Source organism: Lethenteron reissneri, chromosome 45 (genome assembly GCF_015708825.2).
Source record: "Lethenteron reissneri isolate LAM-NWPU_2019-01 chromosome 45, ASM1570882v1, whole genome shotgun sequence".
NCBI lineage: Eukaryota > Metazoa > Chordata > Hyperoartia > Petromyzontiformes > Petromyzontidae > Lethenteron > Lethenteron reissneri.
The window spans coordinates 3,688,286-3,715,076 of record NC_083823.1 but is presented as its reverse complement, the minus strand read 5'-3'; the positions used below and the strand labels follow the sequence as shown (position 1 = coordinate 3,715,076).

General features: G+C 45.5%; 2 protein-coding genes and 1 non-coding gene across 5 annotated transcripts in view; 1 reads left to right on the top strand and 2 right to left on the bottom strand.

The window, feature by feature from the left end:
• The window catches only part of UVRAG (UV radiation resistance associated), a 104,023-nt gene extending 90,383 nt beyond the window's left edge, over positions 1 to 13,640 (bottom strand). For all 3 annotated transcript variants that reach the window (XR_009756472.1, XM_061570148.1, XM_061570149.1), the window contains exons 1-3: positions 13,322 to 13,640; positions 10,325 to 10,442; positions 3,943 to 3,977 (exon numbers count right to left, since the gene is read on the bottom strand). Coding sequence is in view for 2 of the 3 variants with exons in the window: in XM_061570148.1 (XP_061426132.1) it covers positions 3,943 to 3,977; positions 10,325 to 10,442; positions 13,322 to 13,381 (213 nt within the window). In the remaining variant the exon portion in view is untranslated. The remainder of the gene's footprint in view (positions 1 to 3,942; positions 3,978 to 10,324; positions 10,443 to 13,321) is intronic.
• Positions 13,641 to 17,320: 3,680 nt separating this feature from the next.
• Positions 17,321 to 26,791, top strand: part of LOC133353798 (ragulator complex protein LAMTOR4-like) — a 63,380-nt gene continuing 53,909 nt past the window's right edge. The window contains exon 1 of the mRNA XM_061570210.1: positions 17,321 to 17,463. Coding sequence (XP_061426194.1) covers positions 17,461 to 17,463 — 3 coding nt within the window. The 5' untranslated portion in view covers positions 17,321 to 17,460. The remainder of the gene's footprint in view (positions 17,464 to 26,791) is intronic.
• On the bottom strand, positions 17,722 to 17,793 carry TRNAP-AGG (transfer RNA proline (anticodon AGG)). The gene has a single exon. It is a non-coding gene; the product is annotated as a tRNA-Pro (tRNA).

Below are 26,791 nucleotides of genomic sequence, written 5' to 3'. Positions count from 1 at the left end.
GGGCAAAAGGGCTGGGAGATATGCTCCTTAGCAAGGGCTGAATAAGATGTTTAACTACCTTTGGCAAGCAACCACGCTAGGAGTGTAAACTGAATCGGAATACGTTTGTATACCGGAGGAATCTGATGAGCCTTATAGCTCTTTTTCATAGACGTCCAGCAGAATGTACGCATGTGTAATAAAAGGACTCGGACACTTCCTTCTGTCTTCGTGTCTTTTATTGGGTTCTCGTCTTCACCCACACGGCACTCTGTTATAACTCTGTATTTGTAGCCCCCGGCTATTCACTGCTATTATAGCTTCTTCTTCCCTCTGACTCTCTGCTTCATCTACTGTAACCTCCTCCCTGCAGACTCGCTGCTACCTCTATGCAGACTCCCGCTGCTACCCCTATGTGCAGACCCTCTGGCTGCTACCGTATGCAGACCCGCTGCTGACTCTGTATGCAGCCCCGCTGCTGACTCTCTGTGCAGCCCCGCTGCTGACTGCAGCCTCCTCGCTGCTTCGGGTCGGTCACCGCTGGCCAACGGTGCCGATCCTCGCTCCCCCGTGTTCGTGGCGATCTCGCCACCCTCCGCTTCGCCCTTCGTGGCCTCTCTCTGTTCCTGGTTCCCCGTCACTCCCGTCCTCTTCCGGTTCCCCTCCTTCTATAGCCTAACCCCTCACCCCCCCCACGTGACCTAACTCCTCCCCTCCTGACGTCACCTCCGGAGGGCCGTTTACGCCCGCATTACATCACCCTCCCCCATAAAGAAAATCCAGCCGACCTCGGCTGAATTGCAACCTGACAAGAAATGCGGGTGTAAAGGGCCAACACGTAAAAAGACACGAAGCATGCAACAACAATATAACCAGAACACAACACAATACAATTTTAACGAAACGTGAGGGATTTCGAGCGAGTACGGGCAGCCGGGCCGTCCCGGACGGTCGGCAGACCACCCGCCGAGCGGGAACGTGGAAGGGTTTTAGGGGCGACGGGCGCAAGTTTTTCCGTCGCCATTGGAGGCCCGCCACTGTCCCGCTCGCGTCCAGAGACATCCCGTACTCGCGTCCGCGGAGGGATAGGAAGAGCTGCAGGTCCCGTGGGTTCTGCGGCTCCAGTCGACGTCCCACGAGCGGAACGTCCTCCTCCCTGCGCTGTCACGGCCGGCTTGTCTGTGCCGGAGGGTCTTTCTTTGGGGCGTCCGCTGTCGAGGCCTCCTGCTGGGGCGGCCCCGGAACCCGGGCCCAGCAGTCCCTGGCATAGTGGCCCCGACGGCCGCAGCGGAAGCAGTCGACGTCGGGGCGGCGCGCAGCGGGCACCCCGTCCCGACGCGGTCGCGCCGGCGGCGGAGCCCGCGGCCCTGGCCCGCTTCGAGCCGGCCACGGAGTGGAGGCGGCCGACAACTCCTTTGGGCCGGTCGCATCCGGCACGTACACGGCCTTCGTAGGGTCCCACCCTACGGCCCCCCCATCGACGACAGGACCGCCCGTCCACGCCGTCACCTGTTTCCAGCGGCGGAGATTGAACTGGGCGTCCAAACACTTGGCCGCGGTCCGGGACGTGAGTTTTTCGTGACCGCACGCCGGCATAGGAATGCCGAGATCTCGGGACAACTCCAACATCTTCCCCAAGATGAGTGGTTCCAGCAGGTCAGGCTCCGTCTCCGGGTAAGCGGCCATAGCGAGTTCCAACACGGCGCCCCTGTACGCTACAGGTGACTCCTCAGGTGCGCGTTGCCGCTGCACGAATCGGCGATGGGCGTCATCCGGTGGCTCGTACGCGTCCGCCATTTCCTCGAACACCCCTCGCAGAGTTTTCTTCTTCGCAGCTTTTATAGAGCGAAAAAAACGAACGGACTCATCATCAAGAAGAGTCGGGAGCACCTCCAGTGCCTCAGCGTCCGTCCACCTTGCCGTACGTACCGCCGCCAAAAATCTGCAGGCGAACGCACTCCAATCGCCCCCGATGGAGAACTCTTTGACGGTTGTAAGGTGACGACTGCGACTCCTTGGCTTGCTTCCGTCCGTCGCTGACTCTTCCGGCGGTAAGTTCAGCAAGGCGTCGCAACGCTGTGTCGCCAAAATGGCGGACGATCCTCGCGGCGGCCCCAAAATGGCGGCTTCCCGCCTTCCGTGGTGCGCCACGCCCAAGATGGCGTCTTCACGCCGCGTGGCCGATGGCGGCGCCATCGAAGACGACCCGGGCTCCTGCCGATCACCACCATCACCTTCCAACGCCGCCCTTGGCGTGACAAGGTCACACAACTCTGTGATGACGGTTTTTAGGGTTGCCAGTTGCTCCGCCATCCGGGTCCATCTTAAATCTTCGTCCTTCAACGCAGATGGGTCGGACGAAGGGGCCACCTCCTCGACGCCCGGGCCCCCACGGATCTCTCCCTCCGCCGAAGTGAAGCCGACCGCAGGAGGAAGATCGTCGTCGTCCGAAGATGAAGCCGACGCCGGGGATGGAATATTCTTTTTCCTCAGTTGTTTCGCCATGCCGTTTCACTTCTGACTCCAGTGTAATAAAAGGACTCGGACACTTCCTTCTGTCTTCGTGTCTTTTATTGGGTTCTCGTCTTCACCCACACGGCACTCTGTTATAACTCTGTATTTGTAGCCCCCGGCTATTCACTGCTATTATAGCTTCTTCTTCCCTCTGACTCTCTGCTTCATCTACTGTAACCTCCTCCCTGCAGACTCGCTGCTACCTCTATGCAGACTCCCGCTGCTACCCCTATGTGCAGACCCTCTGGCTGCTACCGTATGCAGACCCGCTGCTGACTCTGTATGCAGCCCCGCTGCTGACTCTCTGTGCAGCCCCGCTGCTGACTGCAGCCTCCTCGCTGCTTCGGGTCGGTCACCGCTGGCCAACGGTGCCGATCCTCGCTCCCCCGTGTTCGTGGCGATCTCGCCACCCTCCGCTTCGCCCTTCGTGGCCTCTCTCTGTTCCTGGTTCCCCGTCACTCCCGTCCTCTTCCGGTTCCCCTCCTTCTATAGCCTAACCCCTCACCCCCCCACGTGACCTAACTCCTCCCCTCCTGACGTCACCTCCGGAGGGCCGTTTACGCCCGCATTACACATGGACTGTTTGATCAGAACTACTTGAACTAGCGCAGCGCTTAAATTGGAGACAATTTTGTTGCCAGGTCAAAAAATGATTGCCCTCTCCGTATCCAACGAGTGAAGCTGTGATGCTTGCAGTGACGGATACATTTCGATTTCATAATAAAGGCTTTTGGGTTAGATCGCGTAAGTATGAATGTGTCGTGACCCGCCACCACCCAACGCAGCCAAAGAGGAAGGTTCGTCACGTAAACAAAACGTGCTAATTAGTTACTACTTCAGCCTACCGGTGTGTCGGAGAGTAAATCCACAACATTTACAATTTGAGTATTACAACTTTTCGCTGTTAATTACATCCATGCATCATCGGACGATTTGTAAGATGACATCATCACTGTAAACCAATCAGGTGCAGAGGGCAGAGGGGGTTTTATTGTAATTACATAATAGATTGGAATAATCACTGTTAATTAATATGTGATGCCTTCGCAATGCATACAATTGTAAGGCGTATTACTTCATAATAGTTTCACGGGGAGTTTCAAAGGTGGTTGACCTCACGTGGTCACAGGGCGCTTAAAATGACATTGTGGGCAAAATTAAGCCCCTCAACCGTATGTTCCTTATCCCTCATGTGTGCCCTACCCCTCATCTACGAGATGAGAACGAATTGTTTCTTGCCATGACTTTGGAGCGATAACCTCCAAGTAAAAAAAAATGGAGTGCTCATTTTTATTCGGCAGTTCTGATCAAGTGACCTAATGGACACATTCTCATGGCAGGGGCCAATCGTACAAAAAAGGACGACCACTGTTGATTCACTGAGTCAATTCGTGAGCTAGATTTGAATTCTCAACCCGTCACGATTCATTCGTGTGCTATTTCTCTTACCAGAGAATCGCGTATGACCTCGCTTGTGTAAAATTCTGAAAAACACAACGTGCAACAAAATTAAATCAAACATCTTGTTCATAAAAAGCCACTCATTCGTGCACATGCATGCCACCAATTTGCAATGCCGCATCGACACAGGCTGAAAATATCTCAGCATAATCAAACTCTGTTCTGAGAGATGAGGCATTGGGTTGAATGGTAGATGAATACAGAATGTTTTGATGCATGTAGGGGAAGAACAATACACCAATTCATCTCTTAACATCCATTCTTAGACCCACATCACATGCTTGGAATTGTATGTTTAAGAATAAATGTGTTTATTTGTACACAGTATATGTTGTATGTAATGAGTTGATGTGAACCCTGCAACCACTTGAAGTTAGGCACCACATTCACTACGATGACGACAATGGTGAGCCCTGAATGGTGACAATGCATCATCACACCTCTGGGGGGGAGGTGAAAAATTCCACCGCTGTAATGCAATAATATTCAGGTGAGAATAAAAATAACACCAGCGGTCCCTTTGCTTAAACCGAGTGTTTAACTGGTGATGGTCTCCATTGGCAGTCCACTTGCGGCAGAACATCCATATTCCTAAGGCAGTGCCCAGTCTCTCCATAAGACAAGCACCGTTGACTACCAACAAAGTGGTAGTCATTTTATCAACCCCCGAAATGGAATCTTAACGGCCACTGTCGTGAATTCTTTCTTGACGACAATAATTCCGAAAAATAAGGCAGATAATTTTCCAGTTTTTTCCACGAGAGCGCTTTCCAAAGGCAAGAGTTAGCTGCATCAACAAACAACACAACACGATTATGGTTAATTGATGAATTTACGCAATGTAATTGTCATTTCAGGTTAAATCTGTAAGTACAGCCCTCGGTAAATCCACTGCTGGATGGGGGGGGGGGGCCTCCACAAGCCGTGTGGGGTCGCGGGGGTTATTTGACAAAACTTCCCCACACTGGTCACTAGATGAAGTTGGGGAGCACAGAACAATTTAAACTATTTTACCAGGCAAGGCCCACTGAGCTATACAGCTCTTTTTCAGAAGCGACCTGGCCACAAATGATAGCTCAACAAAGTGGCTTATCGTGCGGACATTTATAACAACCAAAGACTCTTAACGCACATTGAATCTTATTGTGGACGGAAAAACCTGGAGGACTCGGAGAAAAATCCACATGACCACGGGGAGAGAGACGCGCAAGCTCCAAATATACAGCAGGCGTCAGGGTCAGGATCGAACCCACGACCTCCTGCATACCCGGCAAGGTAGTGAACATCTCGCCACCATGGCACCCAAACATGGGAGCACAGAGTAGTCCAACAATAGATTGTATTTCACTGCCCTCTGTTACCCACCATATATTGCCACAGCCTATAACACCTAGTATGCATGGTGGCCGCTCATGCTAGTACTATTCAGGTTCAACTCAGCTTAGCATCCAATATGTGATGTGATCGGGCACATTCCAGGTGAATTGGTCATAGGTCAGCTTATAATGCTGCTGTAATTGTAATTATAATTTACCCCGGCATGTTAACAGCTCTGTATGAAAAAAACACTCGGTTGGAGGTGGAGTGGCAGCTTTGTCAAGAGAGGTCCACAAAAATTAAATTTTTCGATTTAAAGCTTTCGTGACTGCAGGGATTCATCTTCTTGGTTCTTTCGGTAAAGTCACGTAGAAGGGAAATAATAAAATAATAAAAATAAAACATAATAAAGAATTGTATTTTATTAATGTCTTATTTTTATTACTTTATTATTTCCCTTCTCCGTGACTTTACCGAAAGAACCAAGAAGATGAAGGTCCACAAAACGCAAGTTAAACAGGAGACGGAGCAATGGAATGGTTGCACATTCGCGGAATTCGGCAGAATGCAACTGCACAAAACCTTATTCGGCCAGCAGTGGTCACGAGAAAAGGATCTTATTTAATTATTCAACAGAAGATTAAAAAACATTGATGAATATCAATCGTGGCTGTGTCCCCTAACCATGTGATGTGCAACAGGAGAACTGGAAGGGCCGTTGCCTATTATATACCTCTTTGGTTCTTTCGGTAAAGTCACGTATAAAGATAAAATAATAAATTAAATAACAGCATACGACGTTTCGATTGCTATTATTTAATTTATTATTTTATCTTTATACGTGACTTTACCGAAAGAACCAAAGAGTAATTCCTGCAGTCACGAAAGCTCCAAATTATTATATACCTGTTACTTTTTGGGGCAGTGTTGTTGACAAATGTGTTGAGTTTTTTCTTGACTCTTCACAACGTGGTTCAGTGGAGTGTATGTATGTATGTTGAACTTCTTTCGCACCGTATGTAGCCAACTGCACTAATTGGATTCAAACGAGTTTTCTTCCTGGCCTTCCTAAAAGCACAAAGCCAACCTTTTCCAAAACCTAACATCGGCTGTACTGGGGGAAATCAGCTGCGGTAGCAAAGGTTAGGATTAGTGGATCTTGCGCCCAGGTGCTCAGTGAACACGCGGTCCTTGCAAGATCGGACTCGCCCAAAAACCAAACGCGTGCCACGCCAAAATGAAACCGAGAGCGCCTCCAGCAATAACAGCGACTCGTCAAATATACGATCAAATATCTGTTTTGTATCCTTTCCACATACTACTAGAAAAGATGGGAAGTCACAACCCTCCCCCACCGACCTTACGAGTGGAGATGTTTACAGAGAGAATATAGATGGGAGCTTGGCTTGAACCCTAAAGGTGACAGGAAAATCCAATAGAAGTCCTGTTTATGACAGCAGCACATGCCTTTGTAAATACCCTTGCTGTGCAAATGTAAATATCTTGTTCTGATGTAAGCCCTCTCTCTTCTTCTTGCCCCTCTCACGTCTCCCCTTCCACTCTTCTGGTGAAATAACCCTTATCCACTAAGCCACCCTCTTAATGAGTGAGTCCTGCTTTCAATCAGATGTGACTTTTACATTTAGTAATTTGGAGGTGGCTATGTTGAATTTAGTTATATTAATAGTTTACAAGACCTTGTCAATCGACTTCTGGATGAAGGCCTCCTCAATCCGAGTCGGTTAGGGGGGTTGTTTGACCATCTTGGTTAGTGTAGGTTAGTTAAGGGGTTTTGGGGGGTCAGGATTGGTTTAGAAATCACTTGCCACTGATGTTGTCCGTGGCTGGGAATGGCACATTGTAATTTTTTAATGCAAGTTGCACAAGTCATTTTTATCCAGACTAGATTAGAAACCTCGCTGAACTTGAGAAAGTGGTTCATCACAAGATGCTGCCCGGATTTGAACCCTGGAACTCAGTGGTGCTTGACTCGGTGCTATAAACACGGGCATATTTGGTCGTTTGAGTGACGGTGAATTGCACCCACCCACCCACCTCAAAGAACTTTAAACACTGCCCTGCAGAACTTCTTCCGTCTGGCCAATGTTGATGTAGCGCAAACGGAGCTCAATTGTGCTCCGCACAGGTTGAAGCTGCTCATTGGCTTTGGTGGAATCGTTACTTTAAATAAGTAATCAGTCAATAATAATAAGTGATTTAAATTTCGATTTAAAGCTTTCGTGACTGCAGGGATTCATCTTCTTGGATCTTTCGGTAAAGTCACGTAGAAGGGAAATAATAAAATAACAAAAATAAAACATAATAAAATACATAATAAAATAAAATACATGTATAAAATACATAATAAAAAAGACATGTATTTTATTATGTTTATTTTTTATTATTTTATTATTTCCCTTCTACGTGACTTTACCAAAATAACCAAGAAGAAAGAAATAAGTGATTTTTTAATGTTTTACAAGTCATGTAAAGCTAAAAATTTCACAGTAACGTGCTGTCATTACCTGATTATGTTTCTGATTATGGACGTAACATTTTAATGAATGAGGTTAATTTAAGCTTAACAAATGACAATGTGCCATGATTCTGGGCTTTGTATTGTGATCTGTGTGCATCAGTGGCTGCTGTCTTCGTATTAACCCAAGCTGCCAACAATCATCCCCCATTTTCATTGTTAGAATTATCTCACAATGCCAGCATTTGCCCTTATTTCTCCATTAGTATTTTTGGAGAAGAAAAATAAACATTCTAATGTTGCTGTGAATAACTATGAAGGGCATGCCTCCTTTATGCGACTCTCCTAAAACTGAGCACGGGCGGTCCCCACTTTAACGACGAGACAATGCATTCCCAGAAATCCCGTCGTCGTAAATCGGACCCAATGTTCCCATAGCCAGGAGAAACAAGAAGAAAAATCACTTGCCAATGTGTTTTTGTTCATTTTATCAGCCACATTTAACAGGATATCATTAGTACAAATCCACAAAAAACGCTTGTGAATAACGAAACTCCATGCCAAGTGACGTCGGAATCCAGAGCGAGTCTCGTCGGAATCACGTCGAAAGATGCGTCCGTAAATCAAGTTTCTGCGGCCGTAAACCGATCCACGGTGGCATTGTATAACCGTCGTAAATGTGGATAGCCGTAAACCGCAGCCCGTCTGTTTTTCTGTTACTTTATTTCAATGCAACCTCAGCGAGCTGTTCCATTTTTGCAAATGACATTCATTATTTCGAAATATTTTAACTCGGACCTTGGTTTGTGAGAGTTCGGGTGATATATTTCCAACATGTCAAGTGGCTTTTCAGAGGTGAAAAATGCTCGGCATAATGGTGATTAATGTTAACCTCTCCACCCCCGCTGACCAATGTGGTCCAGTGCGGCCAAATAATCCCCACAACCTTCACGGCAGAGGGAGAGGCACCAACCACCCCAACCAGCAGTTGATGGACAAGGAGCTGTATCAGTCGATCATCGATTATCTGGCTGTTTCCAACATTATCCGGCGGTCCAGAACCTATCCTGCAGCATCGAGCCGATCCGGCGAAACCGGAAAAAACTGCTCCAAAGGCTGTCACCCAGTCCGGCGATCGGCACCATGTGCGTGACAAAAAAAAGTAGCTATGCTTGATTTCAGTGTTAAATATTATATGGAATACATTATACACTACATACAACTTAAACAATCAAAATACTGCACGAAAAAACATCACCCTATGCAGAATCTTAGAGACTGGAGTGGTAAGTACGGTACAGTAAACACAGCAACTTTTTCAAGGAGCTTATTTATTTGTATCTATGTGTATGTTATTAAGGCCAATATCACATCATAAACAAATAGACAACACTAAAGAACACATAACAACACCTAAACACAATGTCATGGAAGAATGTGCAAAAATAAGCCATTTTAAATCACGATGCCATTTAAAAAAATCAGTTTTTGAAAATCTGGCACCCCCTCCCCACCCCCGAAGCACCGGATAATCGATGATCGACTGCACACGTTGCCTCAAGTTAAAATTACATAATAGAGCAATACCCCGGTTATCGTCAGAGATGCGTTGCTGAAAGGTGCGACGACAAATATCGAAACGACTTGAATCAAAGCGATGTACAGGGTGGTAGCTGGAGGCGAAGGCTGAGGGGCGACGGATGACGAGGACGGACCGAACGTTGCCGTCAGCGACGCGAGTGTGGCGCTGAAGCGTCGCAAAAGCGGGTTGCGGCATTAAATAGCGCCGACGTATTTGCAAAACGACGTCAAAGGTTGGAGACGTGAACCGGGCTATTAACGTAATTGGAATTTATTACAAATAAAGCAATTACAGTTTGTAATTTACCCCGGGTCTGATTCTTAAGCGAAGCTTTGTTGTGTCGTTTCTCTATACAGCCAAGACTTGCATTTGTAAAGTATCCGATGGGACATTCCTAGCAAAGAATTAGAATTATTGCTTTCCAGATATAATTTACCACTGTCCGTCAAGAATGTTATCCAATCAGTCAAATTATTAGTTTATAGATTTAAAATGTTTGCTACGTCACAATTCACATCCTGGTGACCCTTGCAAACGAGACATTTCCTCTGAAGGGATTTTCCAGGTGAAATATTTTAATAAAATGGCAGGTAGTTGATGGAACTTGTTACCGATACTCAGCAGTTCCGAGCCTGTGGTCTAGAAGGCCATGGCAGGTGTTTGATGGAACTTGTTACTGATACTCAGCGGTTCCCAGCCTGTGGTCTAGGTGGTTGATGGAACTTGTTACTGACACGCAGTGGTTCCCAACTTGTGGTCTGCAAGGCAATGGCAGGTGGTTGACAGAAATTGTTACCGATACAATTTTTGTTCACAAAAAAAACAGATTTTTCGTTTTACTCCATGGTGGTCCACGAATATTGACAGTACTCCTGAGAATCCAGACAGGCTGGGAACCACTGAGGTTGTCGCGTAATAAAACAATAACCCTCCAAATGTAGGTTACGGTACCGCGCTACCCATAACACATCAATGGCACAGACATACTGCCCCACCGGGTAGGATGTGGCTGTCGTGCCACAAGTGCAGGGTGAAGTACGAATCCAAAAGCGCCCTCCCGGCCGGGTTCACCAGATTCCGTGCGGAGATGCTCCGCAAGTGCCGCAGCCGCCGCTGTAACGAAACGATCATCATCATTAATTATTGTTATTAAAAGTAGCAACGCACACCGGTGCAGACAGTGTTGAGGCCCTAGACGGGTTTTGACATTGCTATCCTACACATGGGGAATAGAATAATAAATACAAATCACTGCTGGATGAGGGCCTCCCTATGTCAGGTGGATGAAGGTTATTTAACCATCCTTCCCCGTACTGGTCATAGTGTGTTGGTGAAGGTAGGGAATGCACTTGGAAGCATAGAAGTATATTACAACAGTAATTCGCTGCACTCTGCTCAGTTGCCATGTAATACCACAGGATAAAAACCTGAAATAATTGCGTTTTAAAACGAATTTTTAACTATGACACCATGAAGGCAGAAACAATATGTTCAGGCAATGAGTTCCAGCGATTCTTAAATGTGTGTGTATGAGAAGCTGCATAGTAAGATGTAATTATATTTTAATGGACTGCCCGTACTGGAAAATATCGCGCTCGCACAGCAAAAATATTGAAAACCAAAACTACTTACGGGGACGATGTGGCTAAGAGCAAAGCTTAACAACTTTCAGTCAGCATCACCAACCATGGGGCAATCTCTCTGTCTCTACCAAGCTTGTCCAATAAAATAATTCCATTAAACCTGACAAATCTTAAAACATTTATTAGATTTAAAGCTTTGGTGACTGCAGGGATTCATATTCTTGGATCTTTCGGTAAAGTCAAGTAGAAGGGAAATAATAAAAATAAAACATAATAAAATTCTCACGACGTTTCGGCTTTTGAATCTTAATTTTTTTTCAAAAATCTGCACCCTGGTGCAATACAAGAATCGGAGTCTAAGTCCATTGTGTTAGCTGCACCAGCAGATCCTTTTGTATATACAGAATACATGCACTGATGCATACAAGGCTGCTGTTGACTAAATCCCTGACTAGGCAGTTTGCGTTATCAACTTTCCATCTCATTTAAAGTAAGCGTTATAATTTGTTTCTTGTCACCCTGAGGAGCAGTGCCAAACTATCCCCACAGTGACCACGGAGGGATCGACTTGTCCACAAAGCCAGAAGAGATGTCAGCAGTAGGCTCTGATGGCTTATAAAGTCCTAACGATTTGTGCAAAGGATGAAACCAGTATTGTGCAGTTTAACACGTAGGCTTTCGCGACCTATATTATCCATAATAAAAGTTTTTTTTGGGTTAGATCGCATAAATATAAATGTGTCGCCTGATGAAGCCTGGTTGTAATAACCAGCTAAACGTCGTACTCGAATTGTAAATGTTGTGGGTTTACTCTCCAACACACAGGTGTGCTGAAGTAGTAATTGATTTGCACGTTTTGTTTACGTGACAACCGTACGAATTGGCTGTGTAGGGTGGTGGCGGGTTTAACGAAACATTTATATTCACTCGATCGAACCCCCCCCCCCCACCCAAGTAAAACACATTCCTGCGGAGGGAGCTGGTAGGAACGTTGGGTTGCTCGGTCAATGGCCAGGGTCAACGGCGGCGTGGTGTATTGCACAAATATGCCCGACTGTGAGGGCGGGCACAAGCCGGCGTGAGTAGGTTAAACGTTGAGTTTTATAAGGGCACCACGGGGTGACCAGCCCCTCCCCACCCAGCCCCACCCCTCCTACCCCCCACCCAGCCCCTCCCCACCCAGCCCCTCACCACCCAGCCCCTCCCCACCCTCCCCACCCAGCCCCTCCCCACCCAGCCCCTCCCCACCCTCCCCACCCAGGTGCTCCCCACCCAGCCCCACCCCTCCCACCCTCCCCCCAGCCCCACCCAGCCCCTCCCCACCCTCCCCTCTCCACCCAGACCCACTCCTCCCATTTTTGGATGCACGACGGACGGACGGACACAATAATCCCCTGTGGGCTGGTGTAACCAGGAGGTTCCTACCATTAAAAGACTTTCATGATGGACAATATCATACAGTTGTCACATTGTTCGACTGCTCCTGATGTCCAAAACTACTGGCCACAAAGTTGACCCTATGAGTTGAAGGTCAACAACCGCCCAGCCCCCCCCCACCAAGGTTGGGTGCATTATACTCGCAACGTGAAACCCAAATGACACCACACCAAGACGTGACAAGGAAAGGACCAATCCTATAGTCTACAAATCACCCTTTGCGAAACCTACAAGGATCTCAGCGTTACATAATGGGGCAAGGAAGACTGACCAAGCATTTGTGACTGTGCATTCAGTTACACCACGGTGTATACCGTGTATATTTAATGTACTCACGTAAATAGTACGTGCTAATTTCGTATACGTTTACAGATATGCTAAGTTGCATACTCTGCACAATACAGTATACACATACATCTCCATACTGGTCTACACAATACTGTATGTTATGCAATGTTGCATGCAATGCGTGTGCGTACATGAGTTAATACAGATGTGAAGTTATACACTTTGATAATAAATACTGTCGTATAGAGAAATGTACATACAGTACTTATGAGTACAGTCTAACGCAATGGACTTAATGCATTCAAAACATAACTATAATGCATGGCAGCGGTATACATTATAAACATCCAAAACTCTGGTTTATTACATCTCTTGTAACCCTGCATCGCTTTACAGTTGTCGTACACCCTTGCAGTATATTACCTGCCAAGCGTTTCATTAAATAGTTATCAGTGACAATAAAATGACCCATCGAGAAGGCGGAAGCCTCCGCCGCTTAACCCTCGCCTCCTGCGGCCAGCCAACTAGTCGAACCCGCTAAGCACTTCGCGAGCTAGGCCTCAATACGAATAACGCCACTTTTTAAAAAATAAACACTTGGGCATGACAGTTTCACAATTCGTTTGTTTTTTCTCTCTCTTTACACAGAGGCGCTTTAAATAGATAATATAAAAGCTCACAAACCTGCTGCGAGTAGAGCTCTACGTGAACTTTTCGGGCCACCTTATCGTCGGCCGCGTTCATTTTGCCGGAGGCATCAAAGCCGCCAACGTTTCCGTATCCGACAGCGCAACAATTAACGCGTTTTTTTAACCAACTACCGACAGCTAATAACGTAAATAAACGCCGAGATATTAACGTCGGTGCTTTTGTAGGAGTCTCCGCCGCCCCGCAGAGAGCGACTGAGAGTAAAACGACGGCGGATTAACGCCGGATGAAAGTGGATTGTTAATTCGTCCCTCGGTGTGAGGCTGCGGAGGAGAAGGCGGCGGCCATGGCAGGGCCAGACCCCATCATGTGACGGCCCCCCTCCCCGCCTGTCCCCAACAGATGTTATTCTCTTTATCTTCTGTTCACAACACATTTTATTTGCACTTACTACGGCTATGTGTGTTTTAAAAACAAACACATCTGCATGCGAACACGGCTCGCAAGTGCGAGGTGGAACGTTCCGCTGAAATAATTGGGAATAACATCGGGGAAGATGAAAAACTTCGTGATGAAAAAACTATAATTGGCGTTTTTGTCCTTTTCGGTAATACTACAGGTGTTTAAGATGTTCAAACACCAACTAGGCACCGCTTGGCAAGGGCATCGAGTCTGCATTAACCACACATGCTTGTGGTAAAACGTGCAAATAAACATGATTCGATAATCTACGCATTGTATTTGAAACTGTTTGGCATACATCAGAGGTAGCTTTCTTTTTATGGCCTTGTATCATCACTGGCGTTAGACCAGAGAACATCAAAAGGCGAACATCACAAAGGCAATACAAATATAAAAGCGTGAATAGCTCGGGTTGAGCAGTTATATATCTATGGGACCATTTTTTGACGGTACACTACCAAAATTATTAGGAAAATATTGGTTTTACCCTTTCTGGCAACAACATGTTAATGGCCCTCATAGTGAGAAAATACACATTTGATTCTAAATCCTCTTCACGCCTACCGCCAAACTCAAATCACCATCAGTCATGATCAATCCACTGCTGTTTAAAAGCCCCCCCAAGTTGTTTGCCATCTCACGATCCTGCCATGTAATAATCTAGTACCTGTACATGCGAGCTACATTACTGGATTTTTGCACAAAGCGTTGGTGTACGGTGCTTTTTCTGCAATATTTTGCTGTCTTTCTTGGATTTTCTGTTTGCACATAGTCACATAGTCACTTGAAGATGTTTTCTTGTTCATGTTTTTTGTTTGTTGCGATTGCACCCGATTCAAGAGCCGAATGGCTCACAGGGCTATACCGAATAAATGAACTTGTATCTCAGTAAATACCTCCTCAGACGTGTGTCAATATCCTTGCCGGCCACTCCATAACTCTCATCAGTCATCAATCCCTTCTTGTGCCACTTTTCAGTTTTCGTAGAGACACAGACATGGGAAGGAGACGTATTGCAGTCTGCTTGTTTTGTGTTTTGAATGATATAGATTTGTTGAATGATGACCCACACCTATACTAATAGGGGTTTTTTCCCTTTTTTCTGGCAACAAAACTGACACCTTTTGCAAAGAATCATGCTTACATTAACCACAATACTTGCAGTCAAATGCAAACAATACTCTGATAATTTATGCATTGTCCTTGACACTGATTGGTCCACACCAGAGACAGCTTTCTTTAGAGCCTAGTCTCATATGGTGTTCGACCAGATGACGCCAAAAGGCGCACAGTTCAAAGACAACGCACTATCAGAGTAATAATTTGCATTTGACTGCAAGTATTGTGGTTAATGTAAGCATGATTCCTTGCAAAAGGTATCAGTTTTGTTGCCAGAAAAAAAGGGAAAAATCCCTATTAGTATATTTTGGTACTGGCAAAGGAGGTCCCATGATGACCCACACCTGTCAGGGTCTTTGCCTATTAAGTATCCGACAGTTCAGCAGTATTGGTTCAAGCAAGGCTTGCTGCTGAGACATTGAATGTCAAAGCTGGTATAAAACATACTTTTTGTTGATTTGAAGCTTTCGTGACTGCAGGAATCCATTCTTTTTGGGGTTTTTATTTATTTTATACCTACGTGACTTTAACGGGAAAAAACCAAAGAGTATGCATACTTTTTTTCTTTGTGGAGGAACATTTATTGGAAGGCGGTTTTTGTCTGATTATAATTTACAATCTATTACTGCATTCCTGTCAACCCCTTATCAGTGCCCTACCTTATTACAGACCAATTCAGACTTTATTGGTCACCCCGTGCCCCTTATACATCTCAACGTTCATCCTACAAAGTCCCATTACAAGGGAGAAACACAAATAGAAAAAAAACAATGTTTTTGCCCGCATTGAAACGTCTGTATGCCGTATGGACCCGACAACTCAATTTCCCTGTACAAAAATAGGGGTAATCTGTATGGGTTGATAGCTGTGTTACTCCATAACACAGGGGTTTGTTTTTATTAGATCGCGTAAGTATAAAAAAAAATCTGTATCATGGATATTGGTCGTGAAAGCCTACGCGTTAAACAGGTATGTTACTATATTCTTGGTTCTTTCGGTAAAGTCACGTAGAAGGGAAATAATAAAATAATAAAAATATTAAACAATAAAATTCTCACGATGTTTCCACTGCAACACAAGCAATCATCATTAGGTGTGAAATCCACAGCAAGAACATTTTCTTGCAAGAAATTTACTTGAATCCCTGCAGTCATGAAAGCTTTAAATCAGGTATGTTACTGTACATATTTTGTGTGTACGATTTTATTTTGAAGCTACAGTATTTGTTCTTTACGTGAGATTCATTATATTGCATTGACTTCGTGAGGGGCCAGTCAAGAGAGCCGGCCCTGTGTCAGCCGTGGAAATTCCACATTCCCATGGGACGTGCCAAACTCTCCAAAACGGAACCTCGTGAAGAATTAACACATTGTCCTGCGGAGGGAGCTAGTAGGAACGTCGGGTTGCTCGGTCAATGGCCAGGGTCAACGGCGGCGTGGTGTATTCCGCAAATATGCCCGACTGTGAGGGCGGGCACAAGCCGGCGTGAGTAGGTTAAACGTTGAGTTTTATAAGGGCACCACGGGGTGACCAGTCCCTCCCCACCCAGCCCCACCCCTCCTACCCCCCACACAGCCACACCCTCCCCACCCAGCCCCTCCCCTCCCACCCCCCACTCAGCCCCTCCCTACCCTCCCAGTCCCTCCCTCCCAGCCCCTCCCCACCGCACCCACCCCCACCCAGCCCCTCCCCACCCAGCCCCTCCTCACCCAGCCCCTCCCCACTAAGCCCCTCCCCACCCAGGCCCACCCCTCCCACCCCCCACCCAGCTCCACCCTCCCCACCCAGCCCCCCCACCCAGCCTCTCCCTCCCCCCACCCAGCCCCTCCCTACCCTCCCCACCCAGCCCCTCCCCACCCAGCCCCTCCCTCCCACCCCACCCAGCCCCACCCTCCCCTCCCCACCCAGCCCCTCCCCACTCCCACTCCCACCCAGCCCCACCCTCCCCTCCCAAACCCAGCCCCTCCCAACCCTCCCCACCCCTCCTCACCCAGCCCCTGCCTGCACGACGGACACAATAATCCCCTGTGGGCTGGTGTCACCAGGAGGCCCTATTTACTTCAGCCTCTTGCAGATATGTTCTCGTGAACTTAGTTCTGCAACTAGTTTATGATTGCTCTCAAGATAGCTCTCCTTTGTACGAACGTCTACCGACTACGTCTACTCTGCGTATCAAAGAGATACATCTGAATGATGTACACCACTTATAATTGCGTTCGGAACAATTTCGATTAGATTCCCGATAACATCAAATCGAAAGTCTGATCGATCACAACATCGAACAGGGGGGGGGGTAATCGATAGTGGATAAATCAAGGCGCTGTAAAAAAAATTAAATAGTAACATGTACGATCACGCCTTTATTGCAAACGACACAATACATCTACGTTATGTAATTATGTACATTATATAATTGTTTAAACACAAGAGGAAAATTCTGCTGCGTTGGCAGAATCCACACCCCCCTCCTTCCCTAACTCTGTGCGCTCTGAGTGCTAGAAAAGTTAATTTTATACTCGCACGGTTACATTAAGCTCCTTCTACTTGTGTGTGTGTGTTCCTCGGTTACACATTACAGCACTCCTTCGGCTGTTATGGTGAGTAAGCGTCGCGTGTAAGTAAAACTCGTAAAACACGACGTTTGAAGAGACTTGTACAGTGTCAACTCGAGCGAGGCGGTATAACATACGAGAGTCAGCGCCGTGCTACTTACGAGACACGTTTAAAGCTTACGCTTCTCACCACTTTATGTTTTACGTGTACTGCGTGTGTATAACATTCGTCGAGCTAGAGTATCGATCGTAAATATTAGTTTTTATAAAAAGACCAACCGAAATAAAAAAAATATAATGACGGGGCTCGTCCGGGATTTGAACCCGGGACCTCTCGCACCCTAAGCGAGAATCATACCCCTAGACCAACGAGCCAGCCGTTCACTCCCCTATAGTAACTCAACAAGAGCTGGGCCCTCTGCGGACATTGATGGCAATTATTGATGGGTTTTTTGGTAATTTGCCAGTAAATTGTGATGGTGTTTCTGATGGCTTATTTGCGTCTCGTGTTTGTAGAAGGAAAAAATCTCACACGAAGAGAGAATCATACCCCCCAGACCAACGAGCCAGCCGCTCACGCTGGGCCCTCTGGGGTCAGTGGTGGCAATTGTTGATGGGGTTTTTGTAATTTGTCAGTAAATTGTGATGGGGTTTCTGATGGCTTATTTGCGTCTCGTGTTTGTAGAAGAAGAAACATCTCACACGAAGAGAGAATCATTACCCCCCAGACCAACGAGCCAGCCGCTTACGCTGGGCCCTCTGAGGACAGTGATGGCAATTGTTGATGGGGTTTTTGTAATTTGTCAGTAAATTGTGATGGGGTTTCTGATGGCTTATTTGCGTCTCGTGTTTGTAGAAGAAGAAACATCTCACACGAAGAGAGAATCATACCCCCTATACCAACGAGCCAGCCGGTCACTGCCTCTATAGTAACACAATAAGATGTGGGACCTCTGGGAAGTTGACAGCAATTGTTGATGGATTTTTTTGTAATTTGCCAGTAAATTGTGATGGGGTTTCTGATGGCTTATTTGGGTCTCATAGGCTTTTAACTACTTGGCTTTGGCCCTGGTGGCAGAAATTTTGAATTGCACTTGTTTTTTGTCGAGTGAGATGGAATGGGCTGCTTGCTGTGACTTGTTTACCAGAGCTGATGTCATCAGCATTTTATTTTAGTCGTTTAAGTCAAGTCGACGACAGCATTTATTAATATTTTAATTTTATTTCGCGTTATTCATTCTAATAGCATCCAACAACGTATTATTAGCCAAACCATTCTGGATTTCATTTAGTTATTTGAGTCCATACGACTAAGGGTAGTCAACAGCAATGTTCGTCAATAACAGTGGCCTTAAAAGGAAAAATATAATCAGTGACTTTTCGGGCAATGACCCTTCTTCATAGCACATCAGAAGGGTCATTTACCGAAAAGTTATTATATATGTGATGTACTTTTTCCTTTTGAGGCCACAGTGCCATGTACGATTTTTTTAATTTGTGTTTTTGCACCACAAGCGATGCAACACCATCACCAAATAATTTGTCAGAAATGTCCACCCTAAGTTAATGTGTTGGTGTGATGGGCAGTTATTTTTTTACTCACCAATATCAGGTCAGCCAATCGGTTAACTAAAGTTTTCTTATAAGTAGCAAAACAGAATACATTTGTGAGTTTCTGCTCAAATCACGATGATCTCCTGTTTACATTCCTGAGCCAGTGGTGGAAATTCCACGTTACTATGACGCGGTCGACGTCATCCATTAGCCAGCAACTGTAGACTCCCATGAAGCTGTACTTATTACTGTGTATATTTATAGCTCATTGCAGTGACAATTTTGGTATTCCTCAGTACACTGCTGTAAAATATAACCTTACAGAATTATTTTAGCCTGTGTCTTCATTCAGATTATAGTGCAGTAGAGTACAAGTAGTGAATTTCTTCTCGTCATAATCATACTTTGATTTTTGGTGAGTAGTCATCATGCTTGATCATTTCTATCCACTTACAGTCAGGTTGACGAAAATAAAATAAAAACTAATCGTAGGCAATTTAGCCATCACTGATTTACATACACAACTAAAACAAAGACACACCTGATGATGATTGCTTGTGTTGCAATCGAAACGTCGTGCTTTATTTATTTTTATTTTTTCACCTACGTGACTTTACCGAAAGAACCAAAGAGTATAAAACAAAGTCTCCATAATCAGGGTCTTCAAATCATAGATGGTGAAGCCCGATTCCCCCCTAAAAAGCCTGCAATGCATGTGTGACAGCATTTAAACTTTTTAAGCATTTTTGTATAACTGATCAAAAGGTTAAACATTAACCTATTAAACAGTGTCAGTATTCCCATACCTAACCACACCCCTATCTACCATCATATAAATGCCTTTGTGTCATAGTTACTTCACCACCTTTGACCACATTGTGCCACTGATAATTGGGAACTGCATGCTGTGGGTATTGGTCAATTCTCATTTGCAGTACGTATTGCCGGTCCCAAATCAGTGGTCAAATTCTACAATCCTATGACGGACTCAAGGACGTTCGTGTATATTTTTAATTAGCACATTTTAACAGCTGCTGTTGATATGTCGGTACCAAATGATGCAGCTCAATTGACCGACCCCAGAGGTATGTTGCCAATAATAATCACGCCATGATCTGTCCACTGCTGGATGATGGCTTCCCCAAGCTGTTGCCATCCCTCTTACGAAGCGACGACCCATCTGGCACCTGCGCATGAGCTGATTTCATCGCTCCATCTCTATGGATGACACCACCCTCTCGGGCGTGCCTTAATTTGGCCGCTACTCCGTCATTCATGCAGTGGTGTAACACTTTATTTAACCAAGCAAGAACCCACAGAGACCAAAATACTGTTTTGCAAGCGAGATCTGGGTCTCCGTTGAAAGCAGTGCAGTAAATGACAGACCTAACAGGAGTTATGAGGAAAATTCCATTACACGTTTGGGAAAAGCATGGTTGTCATATGTGAATTGTAACAAAACAGTTGAAAGTATATCGTAATAAAATACTAACTTAAACTTAGACATAACAAACTTAATAAGCGGACAATAAATCCTTCATATATCCGTCTAAATAAAGTTATTTCCTACACAACCCATTAGCTGCATGGCCTTCTGGGAGTGCGTAACTTCAGCAGCGGTGATTTCAAGATGAGCAAACTGTGGACTGGTTTCAACGCACAGTGTCTCATCAGCAGTCAGGCTTGCTGGAATAAATGCTGGCAAACCACTGACCTTACAGACATAATGCATAATACTATCATTCTAAACCAGTGTTAAATCAAGTTCAACGATGAGCTAGCCATGGCCTCAATTTGAACTCATGGGTCACATGGTTGAAAGTCTCAGAGCACTAGCAATCGTGCTACGCTATGACCCTAAATGCTTTGAGATAATATACATGGCTTATTTGTTGATATCATAAATACACTCTGCAATCTACCAAGCATGCCCGTGGCTCCGCTAAACAATCGCAAATAGACGCGATAATGTCCCCACCGCCGACTCTAACGACCGACTTGTCCTTGTTCGAACAAAGATACAATGATACTAAAGTTCAGGTGTGCATACTTGTGTGGATAACGCGTGGATTACCAAAGCAATTGTGGCTTCAGAACACCAGGAGGCAAAAAGGCTGAGTGTCTCGACCAGGTCGCTTTGTAAAAAAAAAAGGTTATATCGGCTCAAGTTCTTAGCTGGTAAAATAAACTCTCTGCAGACTCGGTACACACGCGAAGGGCTGCAAGACTTTCGAGCGCGCAGCCGGTGAATCGTTTGCAGGGAAATCGCACTCGATTCGGACCCCGTCGAGTATGAGCACTGGCCAGTGTGTCTATTTCGCACTGATAACACTGGTCAACAACAAAAAAATAACATTTTTCTGGCCTGGACTTTTGCAGCTGTTTTAGACTAATTTCAGGGTGCTGATTCCAAATCTGATCTCAGATTTGCTCTATCACATCTCATTTTTATGCTATCGGCATACCCCATTTTCATTGATTTTACCCGAAATTAACTCTGTCACTTATGATTGCAAGTTGTTGCGAGTCAGTGACTGCTTTAGTGTTAAAATATGGTGCTGTATTTTTAGGATAGTGTGTTTATAATATAATTTTATGTAGACATCCACATTTATTTAATATTTTTCTTCTGCAGTTTTTATAAAAAATGCAATATATGATATCTCAAAACCTGATGTGATAGACTTGGAATCAGCACCCCAAAATTACCTTAAAACCGTTGGAATACCTTATGCCAGAAAAAGTGTGTTAACCAGTGTAATACAAATAATGTTGAGTTTTCGTACAGCTTTGTTCATGCAATTTGCATCTCACAGTGGCTGAAGAACCACTCACAAGTTGGAAGGCAGCCGCCAGGCGGAGAGCTGGCGCCAACACTTTCCCAAGCTCTGCTGTCCTCTATTTGCTGTCCTCAGATGTGCCTATTTCGTCATCACGCTACCTTGCAGCGCGAGTGATGCGCGCGTACAATGCACTGAGCTCCTGTTGAGAAGTTGAAGACATTAGTGGTATTCGAATCACATTTTCAATATTTATCCATTTACGTCGAGTAAGAGGGGAGCGGTGGCGCAGTGGTTAGCGCACAGTGCTATGGACCCGGTCACCCGTGTTCGATTCTTGGCCATGGCTAGCAGTGGGTCTCCTCCCCCCCTCCCACATTTCACCAACCTGCACTGACCAGTGTGGTGAAGTATGTTCAAACAACCCTCATGAGCAACAAAGCAGTGGATTTGACAAGGAGGTTACTGTAAAATGTACTGTGAATTAGCTGTGAAATTGAGTTATATGTAGTTATATTATATGTAGATATAAATTATATGTATCGCCACCGTGAAGCCCTCTCGCCACAGTCGTCAGTTGTTTCTTATTGTTTGCATTTTGACTGCTTGTGTGGTGGTTATTGCAAACATGATGCCTTGTATAAAGGTGTCAGTTTTTGTACCAGTTGAAAGGGTAAAAACCTACTACTATATTTTGCCACTGGTTAAGGAGATGTCTCATTGTGTAAATGCTTACCCCGAGCTCTCAATACTCTGATATTGCGCTGTTTTTGAGTTGTATGCCTTTTGGCGTCATCTGGTCCAACACCAATGGAGACTAGGCTCTAAGAAAAGTTGTCTCGGGTGTGGACCAATCAACTTCAAGGACAGTGCATATCATTATCAGAGTTGTTTCTTTTTGTTTGCATTTTGACTGCTTGTGTTGTGGTTATTGCAAACATGATGCCTTGTATAAAGATGTCAGTTTTTGTGCCAGTTGAAAGGGTAAAAACCTACTACAATGTATAGGGTTGTTTGTCTGACTGGATGTACATGCATGTATGCATGTTCAGTTTCTTTCTCAACGTACGTAGACAACCGTGCCAATCGGAGGTACAGTCATATCACTGCAGTATTGTAGTGCATTTACAAGAGCGGCACTTCTTATGATTAGCTGAGATACTCGAGTTACCACCACGTGACTTGGGCAGGTCTTTCCCAGAAATCCTTGGCACGTAAGACTCTCCCAGTAATATTTGGCTCGTTAAAGTGTCAAGGCCACGTTGTTGACACGTACATTTTACCTTTATTGTTCCTGTTGCCTGCGATGTTTTCGATAAACAACAAAAATGATGCTGTTGATGTATTCTTAGCTCTTCGCCTGAGTTCTGACAAAGGAATTCAGCAAGGCAGTCCACAAAGCAAATTTGGCCAAGAAAATTTCAGGCTCTAGTTCTGAAATGGCAGCCAACGCAAATGTTGGAAATGTGCTGCAATTAATCACATTGTAGCTAATTTCCCATTCAATGCAAATTAAATATATAAAGTATAATTTACATGCCGTGTTAATTCATTATTAAAGTGAGGTTTCTACTGGACGTAAATAGGACATATGCATTGGAAGGATGTATACAATTCTATCCCGTGTTATTGATTTTCCAAACAATATTTTGTGAACCGAAAATCAATTCGCATTGAAACCAAATCTTTGAAAGAACACGCATAACAAGGTAAAAAGAATAACCCGTAAAAACAAAGTTTTTCACTCTAAATCCTTTATATGCGTGGCGGCTAGAGTCCTCTCGTCCTCTGGCTTGAGATGGCTGCCACCTATGGGTCAGATGATTGCATGGCAGCATTAAGCAATTGGTAATTAAATCTAATATTTTTGTCCTAAAAAGTGTAAAATTTTGGAGAAAAAAATTTTTCACGAACATTAATTGTCACGCACAACGAGTCTGTGTGGAAAATGTCAGCTCGATTGGATCACGGGAAGTGGGTTAAAAAACGACCGAAAGATTTGCACGGTCCTAAGCAAGCAAGCAAGTGAACTTAATATAAAGGATTTAATAATAAATAAGTATAACCTGTAAAAACAAAGTTTTTCACTATTAATCCTTTATATGCGTGGCGGCTAGAGTCCTCTCGTCCTCTGGCTTGAGATGGCTGCCACCTATGGGTCAGATGATTGTCTGCCAGTATTAAGCAATTGGTAATTAAATATTTAATTTGTTTTCCCTAAACAGTGTAAAATTTTGGAAAAAAATTTTCACGAACATTAATTGTCTCGCACAACGAGTCTGTGTGCAAAATGTCAGCTCGATTGGATCACGGGAAGTGGGTTAAAAACGACCGAAAGATTTGCACGGTCGTAAGCAAGCAAGCAAGCACGCAAGCAAGCAAGCGAACTTAATATAAAGGATTTAAAAAGGCGAACTCTCTCACCTCTTGATGGTGTTTAATGTGAGAACGAACGACACCATGGGAGATATCGCAAGACATGCATGAGCACGGTGCATTCATTCATGTCACCTCGGGTCCAAATCCTGTTTTGTGATGCGCATCGCCACAGTGGCAATCGCAATCTTAGCGTTGTCTTCCTTGGCTTACTCCCAGGTTGGCTCAGCCTGAACTTACGCGTGATTGTGTCGTCACGATTAATTAGCATTGTTATCGGCTCGCTCGCACACACACAAATAGCCTCATGCAGCTGTGCCGGCCACAATATGTGTTCGCTCAGAGCACTCGCACCCGACGGCCTGTAAGGCTAAACTGAGGATCTTTGTCTGGGTTTTTTTTTTAACCCTGTGGACTCTTGGCAGTGTACCTCATCGCTTTAACAGGCCACAGTGCACAGCTTACTATGCACACCAAGCTGGCAAAAGTACATCTCATAAATGCTGCGGTGTAGAGTGGGGAGACATCCGCGCTTTGCGTTTCAATGCCCCGGCAATCGCCCAGAGCGGAGCAGTTCATTTTAATTAAACGGATACAATCCTCTATTGTTTGGTCCTTCACAGTCACAGGTGTGCATTGCAATACAGCTGTGTTTCATTACCCCCCCTCCCCGTCCGTGGAGTTCACCTGTAACAGTTTCTCCCACCCCGAGGATAGGCATGAGAAATCCACTCGAAATTCACTGTGGATGTGTGTGAATGGTGGGGGAGCGGTGGCGCAACGGTCAGCGCGATGCGCTGCGAACCGAGTTCGATTCCCGCTCACGACCAATGACAGTGGCGAATATTCGAACCGACCGGTCCTGGGCCTCCCCTAGGTCGACCCAGCCTCAAATGAGTACCTGGTGCGGTGTGTAAATAATCACCACTCTGGGGAGGAGAAAGATGGCTCTGCCCGTCTTCATAGGTGATCGCGAACAACACTTGTTCTAACAATATGTTAAAGGCCTAATGGGGGATCTGTGTCTTTACATGAATAGTTGCTTGCTAACAACAAGGCTGGTGTGTGGGCCCAAGTGCAAGGAATGGAATGGGGTCCCCTATTAGATTTTCACAAAATCTCCCTCTTCTTTGTAGCCTGGGGCCCTTGCGGCCCCTTAGGAGCAGTTGCACTGCCTACACCCTCAATAGATGTGCCACTGTCTCCATAGTGGGATCCTTGTCTTTGTATGAGAACGGTGGGGCAGTGAGGAACGGTGGGGCAGTGATTTTAAGATCTTGGAATCTGTGCCTGCCCATGGATAACGAGTGGCAAGCTATATCTTCTTGGATCTTTCGGTAAAGTCACGTAGAAGGGAAGTAATAAAATAATAAAAATAAAACATAATAAAATAATTCTCACGACGCTTCGCCTCGACAGACCTGGTTTCACCTGAGGACGGCTGCTTGCGTTGTGGCCGAAACGTCGTGAGAATTATTTTATTATGTTTTATTTTTATTATTTTATTACTTCCCTTCTACGTGACTTTACCGAAAGAACCAAGAAGATGAATCCCTGCAGTCACGAAAGCTTTAAATGGCAAGCTATACTTAAACTTTTATTCTACCATGTAAGGCCCACTGAGCTATATAGCGCTTTTTCAAACGCGACCTGGCCACAAATTATAGCTCAACGAAGTGGGTTATCACGTGGAAATGTATAGCAGTCAAATACTTTAAACGCATGTTTATATCATGGGGAGAGAGAGAGACACGCAAACTCCAAATATACAATAGGCGTCAAGGTCGGGATTGAACCCACGACCTCTTGTATACCAGGCGAGGTAGTTAACATCTCCTAGCCACCGTGATGATGAGAGAGAGAGACACGCAGACTCCAGATATACAACAGCAGGCGTCAGGGTTGGGATCGAACCCACCCGGTACATGCACACATAGTCATGTACTACGTAGACGGGAGCAAGGGAAGGGTGGTTGGATATGGATGGTGCAGGCTATAACAACAAGCCCCTCATGTTTCGTGCTGACATTACGACACATAATAGGCGCTCACTAACAGCACTTATTACTGCGTGCAATTTCACATTTCTCCTCCCGAGAAGGGAATAGAAATCGACTAAAATTACCAGTATTAGAAAAAATACAAGTAATGGTGACATTAAGCAAATAAACGCGCCTCGGATTCGGTAATGATAATCGATGGGCGTTGTTATGAGTGGAATTGCGATAGTTTTACATTTCACTACGCCTGAAATAAAACCGAGCAATTTTCAAGGCAAGCGGCTCTATCGAGCCGCTACAACTTGCTGCAGGCCGGAGAACGCTCAAGCAGCACACAGCCGTGTGTACAGCATCGTGTATATGTGGGTGGAGTGGTGGAAAAGTGATTGGCACGCTGCACTACGAACCCATAAATGTGACTTGGATTCCCAGCCACGGCTAACAACCCCCCATGGACTGACAGAATGTGGAGAGGCCTTCATCCAGCAGTGGATTGACAAAGGGCTGGAAACAGAGGTCGCAACCGGGTACCCGATACCCGTACCCTACCCGATACCCGGCTACCCGTACCCGGCCGGGTACGGGTAGACGGGTATCCGTTTGCGACCCTGGTGCGGCCGGGTACGGGTACGGGTAAGGAATCAAAACCCGTTTGCGACCTCT